We start from the raw sequence: 13047 nt of genomic DNA on the forward strand, positions 1-13047 counted from the left end.
CAATCCTCATACTGCTAGACCTTTCTGCAGCCTTTGATACAGTTGACCATGACATCTTGATAAACAGGCTACAGGAATACTGCGGCATTGATGGCATAGTTCTTCAGTGGTTCCAATCCTTCTTGAGTGGCAGAACCCACAAAGTGTCTATGAGGCCCTTCCTGTCCACCCCTGTAACACTTAAGTATGGGGTGCCCCAGGGCTCAATCCGCTCTCCCCTGCTTTTCACGATTTACATGTTACCGCTGGGAAAACTAATCCAAAAACATGGCCTGACATACCACTGCTATGGGGACGACACTCAACTATATCTTTCCTTCAAGCCTGGTGTGACAGACCCAACTCTAACTATAAACGCCTGCTTACGTGAACTACAACAATGGATGAATGACAACTGGCTGAAACTAAATGCAGACAAAACTCAAGTCCTTCTGATCGGAGGGCAGAGCATGATAACAAAACAACTTAACTTGCAGTCTTCACCACTGGGAATAGGAGGCACGGATCTACGCAGCTCTGATCATGTGCGTAGCCTGGGACTTCTAAGTGATGGGGATTTAAACTTCAGAACTCAAATCTCTGCTGTGGTGAAATCATCCTATTTTCACCTGAAGAACATTGCAAAAATCAAGCACCTCATACCCCCAGAAGATCTGCCAACCTTAGTCCACGCCTTCATCACATCCCGACTGGACTACTGCAATGCTCTCTACACTGGCCTTCCAAAAAAGGACTTGTACCGCCTAGAGCTGATACAGAATACTGCTGCCAGACTGCTAACCAACCAACCCCGTCACTGCCACATAACGCCAGTCCTGCACTCCCTTCACTGGCTACCTATAGAATGGAGGGTCCTATTCAAGATCGGCCTACTGACATTTAAATCCCTGAATAATATGGGCCCTGGATACATGAAAGATATGTTGCAGCTGCGTAGCAATCCCCGCATTCTCAGATCCACAGGTTCTAATAATCTAGTCATACCCAGAGTCCACTTGGAAACTTTTGATCCCAGAGCCTTCTGTCATGCTGCCCCTACGTTTTGGAACTCCTTACCTCAACAGATCAGGACAGCTCCATCCCTGGCCGTGTTTAAATCCAGACTGAAAACCCACCTGTTCAGTTTGGCATTCATCCTACTAATTACTGAATCTGAGAGAGCCTAAGTGCTTTGAGTCCTATGGGAGAAAAGCGCTATAGAAATGCTATTGTATTGTACAAGTGATTTATACAGAGAGAGTAGTGTGTCCCCTCCCCCCCCTGCATCATGTCTCCTCCCCCCGCATTATTCCATACTCCAGATGTGGCCTCACAAGTGATTTATACAGAGGGAGTAGTGTGTACCCCTCCCCCTGCATCATGTCCCTCCCCCTGCATGTCTACTCCCCCCGCATTATCCCATACTCCAGATGAGGCCTCACAAGAGATTTATACAGCGGGAGTAGTGTGTGCCCCTCCCCCTGCATCATAAATCAATTAACCCTTCGCACACTCACATGCAAATGTTCAAACAATTGCATTCACAGATTCACTCATCCAGGCACAACTGTTATCCCTACAGCTAAATTAAAAGCCAGGGTTTTAGTTCACAGAAGAATGCATTCTTATGCTTAGTCACCTATACTGCGCAGAAGTACCCAGGTAAACATAGGTGTCCTAACTCTGGCCCTGTAACATGCATAGTGCAGACATGCAAACACATTCATTGCATCAAACCTATCAATGGATTAGGAGCACACATCCTGACGTCCTCTCCTGGGACAGACAGTGCATCTTACCAATCGCACAAGGGAGCTAACGTTATGTGTCCATGTGCACCATGCGCATACACCAACATAAGCTGTCTGCATGCTGACAAACATACATATGAATGTGTTTGCATGTCTGCACTATGCATGTTACAGGGCCAGAGTTAGGACACCTATGTTTACCTGGGTACTTCTGCGCAGTATAGGTGATTAAGCATAAGAATGCATTCTTCTGTGAACTAAAACCCTGGCTTTTAATTTAGCTGTAGGGATAACAGTTGTGCCTGGATGAGTGAAACTGTGAATGCATTTGTTTGAACATTTGCATGTGAGTGTGCGAAGGGTTAATTGATTTTTGCTGTTTCTAGCCACACCCCCTTCAGCACCTCCCTTTCCCTAATAATTTATTTAATGTCCTAACTAGAGGCGATTTGCCTGGATATATGTATGTTTATCCCCCTGCATCATGTCCCCTCCCCCTGCATCATGTCCCCTCCCCCTGCATCATATCCCCTCCCCCCGCATTATCCCATACTCCAGATGTGGCCTCACAAGTGATTTATACAGAGGGAGTAGTGTGTGCCCCTCCCCCTGAATAATGTCCCCTCCCCCCGCATTATCCCATACTCCAGATGTGGCCCCACAAGTGATTTATACAGAGGGAGTAGTGTGTGCCCCTCCCCCTGCATCATGTCCCCTCCCCCTGCATCATGTCTCCTCCCCCCGCATTATCCCATACTCCAGATGTGGCCTCACAAGTGATTTATACAGAGGGAGTAGTGTGTGCCCCTCCCCCTGCACCATGTCCCTTCCCCTGCATCATATCCCCTCCCCCCGCATTATCCCATACTCCAGATGTGGCCTCACAAGTGATTTATACAGAGGGAGCAGTATACTAGCATCTCTAAATATTATTTCCCTTTATATGCATGCCAGAATTGTATTTGCTTTAGCTGCCGCTGCTTAGTTACATAGTTACATAGTTACACAGTTATTTTGGTTGAAAAAAGACATACGTCCATCGAGTTCAACCAGAGAACAAAGTACACCTCCAGCCTGCTCCCTCACATATCCCTGTTGATCCGGAGGAAGGCGAAAAAACCCTTACAAGGCATGGTCCAATTAGCCCCTAAAGGGAAAAAAATTCCTTCCCGACTCCAGATGGCAATCAGATAAAATCCCTGGATCAACATCATTAGGCATAACCTAGTAATTGTAGCCATGGATGTCTTTCAACGCAAGGAAAGCATCTAAGCCCCCTTTAAATGCAGGTATAGAGTTTGCCATAACAACTTCCTGTGGCAATGCATTCCACATCTTAATCACTCTAACTGTAAAGAACCCTTTCCTAAATAAATGGCTAAAACGTTTTTCCTCCATGCGCAGATCATGTCCTCTAGTCCTTTGAGAAGGCCTAGGGACAAAAAGCTCATCCGCCAAGCTATTATATTGCCCTCTGATGTATTTATACATGTTAATTAGATCCCCTCTAAGGCATCTTTTCTCTAGACTAAATAAACCCAGTTTATCTAACCTTTCTTGGTAAGCGAGACCTTCCATCCCACGTATCAATTTTGTTGCTCGTCTCTGCACCTACTCTAAAACTGCAATATCTTTTTTGTAATGTGGTGCCCAGAATTGAATTCCATATTCCAGATGTGGCCTTACTAGAGAGTTAAACAGGGGCAATATTATGCTAGCATCTCGAGTTTTTATTTCCCTTTTAATGCATCCCAAAATTTTGTTAGCTTTAGCTGCAGCTGCTTGGCATTGAGTACGATTATTTAACTTGTTGTCGATGAGTACTCCTAAGTCCTTCTCCAAGTTTGATGTCCCCAACTGTATCCCATTTATTTTGTATGGTGCTAGACCATTAGTACGTCCAAAATGCATGACCTTACATTTGTCAACATTGAATTTCATCTGCCATGTATGTGCCCATATAGCCATCCTATCCAGATCCTGTTGCAATATGACACTATCATCCTGAGAGTTGATGATTCTGCACAATTTTGTATCATCTGCAAAAATAGCAACATTGCTCACTACTGCATCTACTAGGTCATTAATAAATAAATTGAAGAGCACTGGACCCAGTACAGACCCCTGTGGGACCCCACTGCTAACAGTCTCCCATTTTGAGTATGATCCATTGACCACAACTCTTTGTTTTCTGTCCATTAGCCAGTTTCCTATCCATGAACACAGACTCTTCCCCAGTCCTTGCATCCTCAACTTTTGCACCAGACTTTTGTGGGGAACAGTGTCGAAGGCCTTTGCAAAGTCCAAGTATATCACATCTACAGCATTCCCAATATCCATATTAGCATTCACTACCTCATAAAAGCTGAGCATGTTACTCAAACAGGACCTGTCTTTAGTAAACCCATGTTGATGCTGAGAAATAAGATTATTTTCTACTATGAAGTCATGTATAGTATCTCTTAGTAACCCCTCAAATAGCTTGTCATTGTATACGATTACCTAACCTGTTATCAACCAGTATTCCCAAGTCCTTCTCCAAGTCTGATGGTCCCAGCTGTATGCCATTTATTTTATATGATGATCTACCATTGGTACGTCCAAGGTGCATGACTTTACATTTATCAACATTAAATTCCACCTGCCATGTGCCTGCCCATATGGCCATGTTGTCAAGATCTTATTGTAATATGTCACTATCAGTCTTAGTGTTGATAATTCTGCATAATTTTGTATCATTTGCAAAGATGGCTACATTACTCTGTACTGTCTACTAAATCAGCAATAAAGTCCTTCTTACCTTTTGTTTTCTCAACATGATTTTCGTTTGGTGTCTTTGATCCATTCTCTGCAGGATAAATATTGATATTATTCAGCAGGAGAAGTGAGACATACATACATACATACAATAAACAGTCAGCCATGTTCCTCTGTGTGTAGAGGAGATACGAGATCTCAACAAGCGCACGAAATTCTGTACAGTCTGCCGCCATATTTCCTGTCGCCGCCCGTCCAATGCGGGACCAGCGCCCTGCCTGCCCAGCAGCCAATCCCTGCGCAGAGAGGGAGGAACAGCGCCCTGCCTGCCCAGCAGCCAATCCCTGCGCAGAGAGGGAGGAACAGCGCCCTGCCTGCCCAGCAGCCAATCCCTGCGCAGAGAGGGAGGACCAGCACCCTGCCTGCCCAGCAGCCAATCCCTGCGCAGAGAGGGAGGAACAGCACCCTGCCTGCCCAGCAGCCAATCCCTGTGCAGAGAGGGAGGAGCAGCGCCCTGCCCGCCCAGCAGCCAATCCCTGCGCAGAGAGGGAGGAACAGCGCCCTGCCTGCCCAGGAGCCAATCCCTGCGCAGAGAGGGAGGACCAGCACCCTGCCTGCCCAGCAGCCAATCCCTGCGCAGAGAGGGAGGAACAGCACCCTGCCTGCCCAGCAGCCAATCCCTGTGCAGAGAGGGAGGAGCAGCGCCCTGCCCGCCCAGCAGCCAATCCCTGCGCAGAGAGGGAGGAACAGCGCCCTGCCTGCCCAGGAGCCAATCCCTGCGCAGAGAGGAAGGACCAGTGCCCTGCTTGCCCAGCAGCCAATCCCTGTGCAGAGGGAGGACCAGTGCCCTGCCTGCCCAGCAGCCAATCCCTGCGCAGAGATGGAGGAGCAGCAATACATGAGAGAGCAGCCTGCAGATGTAATGAGCAACCCCAAGATGGATTCACAAACCAGGAAGGATTTTGTATCTGCAGCCTGCAGTGTTACTACACTGGATAAGAAGCATTATATGGGGTCGGCACTTTGGACTTGGCTGCTCTGGGAGCCCAAACTTAGTCCCCTTAAAGCAGGGGTGCCCGTTAGATAGATCGCGATCTACCGGTAGATCGCGACCCCACTACATTTTCCATTCTGTATATACAAGTGTGCCCCTTAAATTGTACAGAGGTAGATCACTTTGACTTGCTAATTTTTCAAAGTAGCTCACAAGCCAAAAAAGTGTGGGCACCTCTGCCTTACAGGAATCATCAGCCAAATAATGCTGCCCCCTTATATTACTTACCCGGGGCTTCCTCCAGCCCCTGGCAGCATCTCCGCTCACAGTCGCCGGTCCGGGGTCCCCCCCGGTGCAGAGGCTGACCTCGAGGTCGTCCTTACTACGCCTGCATGAAGCGCCGCTGTCAAGTCGACGTTGTCCGCAGTATACTGCGGACAACGTTGACTTGACAGCGGCGTTTCACGCAGGCGCAGTAGAGGAGGTCGGCCTCTTATCGACTTGGCAGCTGATCGACCATACAAAAATCGATAATTATTATTGAATCGGATGAAAAAAAATCGGTGCCACCAAGTGCATTCCCGATAAACGATGTGACCAATTTGGAGCAGAACATGTCAGACACGCTGCAAGATGTCGGGACATAGTGGTCAATCCGACGCGCGGTGCTAATGGCAAGCAATATCGTGACTCTGCAAACATGCGCCCCCACGAGGTTGGTGGGGGAACGTGGGCACGTGTGTGATGTCAGACATGCACCCACGTATACGCCGGCAACCACACGGGCGCGTGTATGCGGTGGAGCGCAGAGCCAGTGGCGGACGTGGACAGGTAAAGTATAGTATAAAAGTAGAATATCGGGAGGGGGGGCGACAGTGTCTGGCTGGCGAGGCAGAGTCACAAGGTCAATTCTCGATTTCAGAACGGCCTGTGGTATATGGGCAGCTGACAGATCTCTCTCCAATCGGATTTGATCAGAGAGATTTGTCTCTTTTACGATCTTCACATACATCGTCTGATATATGGACACACACTAAATTGTACTCGGAAACGAGGAATCCCCGACACATAAGGCGTGAGCTCACTGACGCAGTCCGCTGTTCAGCAACACATCAATGTTACAGATTGTGAAATGTGGACAGAAGTGACAACTGCATTAGTGGCCTTAGAGAGAAAGGTGTCGACCCCTTTTGGATTTAATGAAGGCAGCAGGACGACTGTCTCCCGATCGGAACTTTACAGGAAGAGCGAAAATGAGAACCTGAAAGTGTGAGATCCGCAACACGGGGGTATCGAGCGATCATTTGCGGTGATGCGGAACGAACGATTAATGCCAAACATCTGCCAGGATGGGTCGGTCTACAAGGGTGGAAATCGTCATTGGGACACTATCATATTCTCAGCTGACCCGCGCCCTAGCGTGTGTACAGAGCTCTAGACTGTAAGCCTGACAGCACAGGGCCCTCATCTGCTTATGTTTTATTTATAATGGTTTTGCATTTGTAATTAACCCTTATTCAATATTACAGCCCTGTGAGATATGGCTGCACTTTATACCAGATAATGTGACTTTACAGAAGGCTGTGCACATGCTGACAGGTCCTCACAATCTCACAACAGAAATTCTGTCCTTAAAGGACAACTGAAGTGAGATGTATATGGAGGCTGCCATATTTGTTTCCTTTTAAACAATACCGGTTGCCTGGCAGCCCTGCTAATCTATTTGGCTGCTGTAGTGTCTGAATCACACACCTGAAACAAGCATGCAGCTAATCTTGGCAGATCTGACAATGTCAGAAACACCTGATCTGCAGCATGCTTGTTCAGGGGCTGTGGCTAAAAAGTATTAGAGTCAGAGGGTCAGCAGGGCTGCCAGGCAACTGGTATTGCTTAAACGGAAATAAATATGGCAGCCTCCATATCCTGTGTTCAGTTGTCCTTTAATGGTATTAAAAAAATCTTTTTTTATTTTCCTGTTTTTTGTGCAATGTATATTGTGGACTGCAGGTGCCATTCAGAACTAAGAACTGATGGGATTGTAATGTGTGTGGTGTGGTTGCAGTGTTCTGGCACTGAATAATATCCAGTCGTGAATTGTTAAAACAATTTTTCCAATTATAAACTTACAATAAAGTACAGAAAACTGTTATGGTGTGGCCATAACACGGACCAGTGAAGTAACGTCAGCAGTGCTGGTCTACCCACTTACCTACACCATTCTGCACTGGGGGGGTGTGTTGCTGCTGCTCCTCCTGCCCGTCCAGGATGGTTCCATCCTCATCAGTCACTCTCCTGCGTGACGGCTTGTGCCGGTTACCCCCGTTCCGTGGGCCGTCCCCCTGAGCTGTGAGAGCCAATCAAGAACCAGATAATGAGTACATGACCGGGGGGGGGGGGGGGGGGGGGAAGAGAGAGAGAGAGAGAGAGAGAGAGAGAGAGAGAGAGAGAGAGAGAGAGAGAGAGAGAGAGAGAGAGAGAGAGAGAGAGAGAGAGAGAGAGAGAGAGAGAGAGAGAGAGAGAGAGAGAGAGAGAGAGACACACACACGGACAGTGAGATATACTGAATATGGCCTGACGCAGGAATGTTCAGAAAATAGCTGTACTAAAGCTGGACTCACATCTCCCTGATTGCATCCCCCAACAGTCATTGTGACCCCCCCCCCCCCCATAATCAGGAATGCTGTCAGAAGCTGAGGTCGGCTCAAGAAGATCGCATATGGGCCGGGGGGCCAGAGGAGCAGCACCACCTGTAGGTAAGTAATGGTGCTCCCCCGACCCCAGAGGCACACACCATTACAACCTCTCTTATGAGGAGGTTCGTTTTTTTTAAGAAAGAAAGACATACAGAGACTGTATACCGAAAATGCACATTTAGTGAGGAATAGTTGTTAGAAAAAAACAAAACACTGTAGATAACAGTGATCAGAACTGACATCTTTCAGCAGTTTGGCCCTCAGAGCTCACCGTAATTTCCTCGGCCTCTACTGGCAACAGAGGCAAAGGAGGTGCCGCCATCAATTTGTCCCGCAGGCTTTTCCTTCTCCCCTCTAGAGGAAGGAATACGGATCGTACCCCCCACACTCTTCAGCTGATCCTCAATGTGCAGGCGTTGCATCCGCAGCTGTTCCAGGTCCTGAGGGGGAGAGAGAGAGGAGGTGAGTACTACGCTCTGCAGGGGGCGATGGCAAGCACTGCGCTCCGCAGGGGGGCGATGGCAAGCACTGCGCTCCGCAGGGGGGGCGATGGCAAGCACTAGGCTCTGCAGGGGGCGATGGCAAGCACTGCGCTCCGCAAGGGGCGATGGCAAGCACTAGGCTCCGCAAGGGGCGATGGCAAGCACTGCGCTCCGCAGGGGGCGATGGCAAGCACTAGGCTCTGCAGGGGGCGATGGCAAGCACTGCGCCCCGCAGGGGGCGATGGCAAGCACTGCGCTCCGCAGGGGGAGCGCAGGGGGCGATGGCAAGCACTAGGCTCCGCAGGGGGCGATGGCAAGCACTAGGCTCCGCAGGGGGCGATGGCAAGCACTGCGCTCCGCAGGGGGGCGATGGCAAGCACTGCGCTCCGCAGGGGGGCGATGGCAAGCACTGCGCTCCGCAGGGGGGCGATGGCAAGCACTGCGCTCCGCAGGGGGGCGATGGCAAGCACTGCGCTCCGCAGGGGGGCGATGGCAAGCACTGCGCTCCGCAGGGGGGCGATGGCAAGCACTGCGCTCCGCAGGGGGGCGATGGCAAGCACTGCGCTCCGCAGGGGGGCGATGGCAAGCACTGCGCTCCGCAGGGGGGCGATGGCAAGCACTGCGCTCCGCAGGGGGGCGATGGCAAGCACTGCGCTCCGCAGGGGGGCGATGGCAAGCACTGCGCTCCGCAGGGGGGCGATGGCAAGCACTGCGCTCCGCAGGGGGGCGATGGCAAGCACTGCGCTCCGCAGGGGGGCGATGGCAAGCACTGCGCTCCGCAGGGGGGCGATGGCAAGCACTGCGCTCCGCAGGGGGGCGATGGCAAGCACTGCGCTCCGCAGAGGGGCGATGGCAAGCACTGCGCTCCGCAGGGGGGCGATGGCAAGCACTAGGCTCAGCAGGGGGCGATGGCAAGCACTAGGCTCTGCAGGGGTAGAGAAATCACAGCGATTGGGATATAGCAAGTACTTTGCCCTGCAGGGGTGGGCATAGCACAGGCACTAGGCTCTGCAGGGGTGGGCATAGCACAGGCACTAGGCTTTGCAGGGGTGGGCATAGCACAGGCACTAGGCTCTGCAGGGGTGGGCATAGCACAGGCACTAGGCTCTGCAGGGGTGGGCATAGCACAGGCACTAGGCTCTGCAGGGGTGGGCATAGCACAGGCACTAGGCTCTGCAGGGGTGGGCATAGCACAGGCACTAGGCTCTGCAGGGGTGGGCATAGCACAGGCACTAGGCTCTGCAGGGGTGGGCATAGCACAGGCACTAGGCTCTGCAGGGGTGGGCATAGCACAGGCACTAGGCTCTGCAGGGGTGGGCATAGCACAAGTAGGCAGAACCATCATGAAGGTTATCCAGCCTTCTATTTAATGTAGACATGCATGTAAACCATAAGGGGCTGAGGTTTCACACGTCTCTGTGGGGAGGAAAGTTTCCATATTTATGTTCAATATACACTCCTGTATAGGGCTTGATTCACTAAGACAAATAGCACGCCTTATCAGAGTAGCATAGCAAGAGCTACGAACCCGCAGGGGCTCAGGGCAGGACGAGTGGAGCTCTCGTCATTGCCAATTAGCAGGCAACAGTTTGCTATGCTACTCTGATAAGGCGTGCTACCTGTCTTAGTGAATCCAGTCCTTAAGTCTCAGAACAGCGATGCCCGTCCTACAGCTTAGCAGAGCGTACAGTTACATTGCAGCAGCTATATCTAGAGGTATGGCGGTATACAAAGGGGAGGAGCTACACATAACGGACCCTGGGGGATGCTCCACGGCACAGACACACCGGGGGTCCGGCGTAATGTAGAAGGAGAGAGACAGACAGACCTGAAGATAAGCGATCTGATATTCCAGAAGCGCCAGAGCTGTGCTGAGGCTGTCCTGAGTCCCCACGAAGATGAACGGCACCGTCCCCTGAAACATAAACACACACAGGGCTGCCAGTCACATGATCAGTCACATGATCTGTTCCTCCATCACTGCAAACTACAGAGAGACCTCAAAGCCACTGAGAAGATCATCAGGATGCCCCCTCCACCACACCCTCATCCCATGTAGCGTTACTTTCCTGTATCTGAAGCCGGACAGCAAGGGGGAAAATATATATATATATATATATATATTCAAGATGGTCCAGATCTTTCCCTCCGTTCCTGCCAGAAGCTGTGGAGGGGGGGGGGGCAGGGTCCCGGGCGGCAGCTGCGCAGCCGCGGAGAGGAGGAGGGTCCTGGCCGGCAGCTGTGCAGCCGCGGAGAGGAGGAGGGTCCCGGCCGGCAGCTGTGTAGCTGCGGAGAGGAGGAGGAGGGTCCCGGGCGGCAGCCGTAGAGAGGAGGAGGGTCCCGGCCGGCAGCTGTGCAGCCGCGGAGAGGAGGAGGGTCCCGGCCGGCAGCTGCGCAGCCGCGGAGAGGAGGAGGGTCCCGGGCGGCAGCTGGGCAGCCGCGGAGAGGAGGAGGGTCCCGGGCGGCAGCTGGGCAGCCGCGGAGAGGAGGAGGGTCCCGGGCGGCAGCTGTGCAGCCGCGGAGAGGAGGAGGGTCCCGGGCGGCAGCTGTGCAGAGGAGGAGGGTCCCGGGCGGCAGCTGTGCAGAGGAGGAGGGTCCCGGGCGGCAGCTGTGCAGAGGAGGAGGGTCCCAGGCGGCAGCTGTGCAGAGGAGGAGGGTCCCGGGCGGCAGCTGTGCAGCCGCAGAGAGGAGGAGGGTCCCGGGCGGCAGCTGTGCAGCCGCAGAGAGGAGGAGGGTCCCGGGCGGCAGCTGTGCAGCCGCAGAGAGGAGGAGGGTCCCGGGCGGCAGCTGTGCAGCCGCAGAGAGGAGGAGGGTCCCGGGCGGCAGCTGTGCAGCCGCAGAGAGGAGGAGGGTCCCGGGCGGCAGCTGTGCAGCCGCAGAGAAGAGGAGGGTCCCGGGAGGCAGCTGTGCAGAGGAGGAGGGTCCCGGGCGGCAGCTGTGGAGAGGAGGAGGGTCCCGGGCGGCAGCTGTGCAGCCGTGGAAGAGGGTCCCAGGCGGCAGCTGTGGAGAAGAGGAGGGTACCAGGCGGCAGCTGGGCAGCCATGGAAAGGAGGAGGGTCCCGGGCGGCAGCTGTGCAGCCGCGGAGAGGAGGAGGGTCCCGGCTGGCAGCTGTGCAGCCGCAGAGAGGAGGAGGGTCCCGGCCGGCAGCTGTGCAGCCGCAGAGAGGAGGAGGGTCCCGGGGCGGCAGCTGTGCAGCCGCAGAGAGGAGGAGGGTCCCGGCCGGCAGCTGTGCAGCCGCGGAGAGGAGGAGGGTCCCGGCCGGCAGCTGTGCAGCCGCGGAGAGGAGGAGGGTCCCGGCCGGCAGCTGTGCAGCCGCGGAGAGGAGGAGGGTCCCAGCCGGCAGCTGTGCAGCCGCGGAGAGGAGGAGGGTCCCGGGGCGGCAGCTGGGCAGAGGAGAAGGGTCCCGGGCCGCAGCTGTGCAGAGGAGGAGGGTCCCGGGCGGCAGCTGTGGAGAGGAGGAGGGTCCCGGGCGGCAGCTGTGCAGCCGTGGAAGAGGGTCCCAGGCGGCAGCTGTGGAGAAGAGGAGGGTACCAGGCGGCAGCTGGGCAGCCATGGAAAGGAGGAGGGTCCCGGGCGGCAGCTGTGCAGCCGCGGAGAGGAGGAGGGTCCCGGCTGGCAGCTGTGCAGCCGCAGAGAGGAGGAGGGTCCCGGCCGGCAGCTGTGCAGCCGCAGAGAGGAGGAGGGTCCCGGGGCGGCAGCTGTGCAGAGGAGAAGGGTCCCGGGCCGCAGCTGTGCAGAGGAGGAGGGTCCCGGGTGGCAGCTGTGGAGAGGAGGAGGGTCCCGGGCGGCAGCTGTGCAGCCGTGGAAGAGGGTCCCAGGCGGCAGCTGTGGAGAAGAGGAGGGTACCAGGCGGCAGCTGGGCAGCCATGGAAAGGAGGAGGGTCCCGGGCGGCAGCTGTGCAGCCGCGGAGAGGAGGAGGGTCCCGGCTGGCAGCTGTGCAGCCGCAGAGAGGAGGAGGGTCCCGGCCGGCAGCTGTGCAGCCGCAGAGAGGAGGAGGGTCCCGGGGCGGCAGCTGTGCAGCCGCAGAGAGGAGGAGGGTCCCGGCCGGCAGCTGTGCAGCCGCGGAGAGGAGGAGGGTCCCGGCCGGCAGCTGTGCAGCCGCGGAGAGGAGGAGGGTCCCGGCCGGCAGCTGTGCAGCCGCGGAGAGGAGGAGGGTCCCAGCCGGCAGCTGTGCAGCCGCGGAGAGGAGGAGGGTCCCGGCCGGCAGCTGTGCAGCCGCAGAGAGGAGGAGGGTCCCGGGGCGGCAGCTGGGCAGAGGAGGGTCCTGGGCGACAGCTGTGGAGGAGGAGGAGGTGTGACGCCGGGCGACGCCCAGTCGTCCGAGGATTCGCGGCCGATTGTCCGATCGCAACCGTGATCGGAAAACTGACATTCTTTATTTTTAAAATA

The 13047-nt window shown here is 54.3% G+C and overlaps 1 protein-coding gene across 1 annotated transcript in view; it reads right to left on the reverse strand.

The window, feature by feature from the left end:
• The window catches only part of FXR2 (FMR1 autosomal homolog 2), a 67649-nt gene that overhangs the window by 20020 nt on the left and 34582 nt on the right, over positions 1 to 13047 (reverse strand). Inside the window, exons 11-14 of the mRNA XM_068273854.1 lie at positions 10485 to 10571; positions 8446 to 8614; positions 7691 to 7825; positions 4531 to 4578 (exon numbers count right to left, since the gene is read on the reverse strand). Of these exons, the coding sequence (XP_068129955.1) occupies positions 4531 to 4578; positions 7691 to 7825; positions 8446 to 8614; positions 10485 to 10571 (439 nt within the window). The remainder of the gene's footprint in view (positions 1 to 4530; positions 4579 to 7690; positions 7826 to 8445; positions 8615 to 10484; positions 10572 to 13047) is intronic.

The sequence above is a fragment of the Hyperolius riggenbachi genome, chromosome 3, assembly GCF_040937935.1.
Source record: "Hyperolius riggenbachi isolate aHypRig1 chromosome 3, aHypRig1.pri, whole genome shotgun sequence".
Classification (NCBI taxonomy): Eukaryota; Metazoa; Chordata; class Amphibia; order Anura; family Hyperoliidae; genus Hyperolius; species Hyperolius riggenbachi.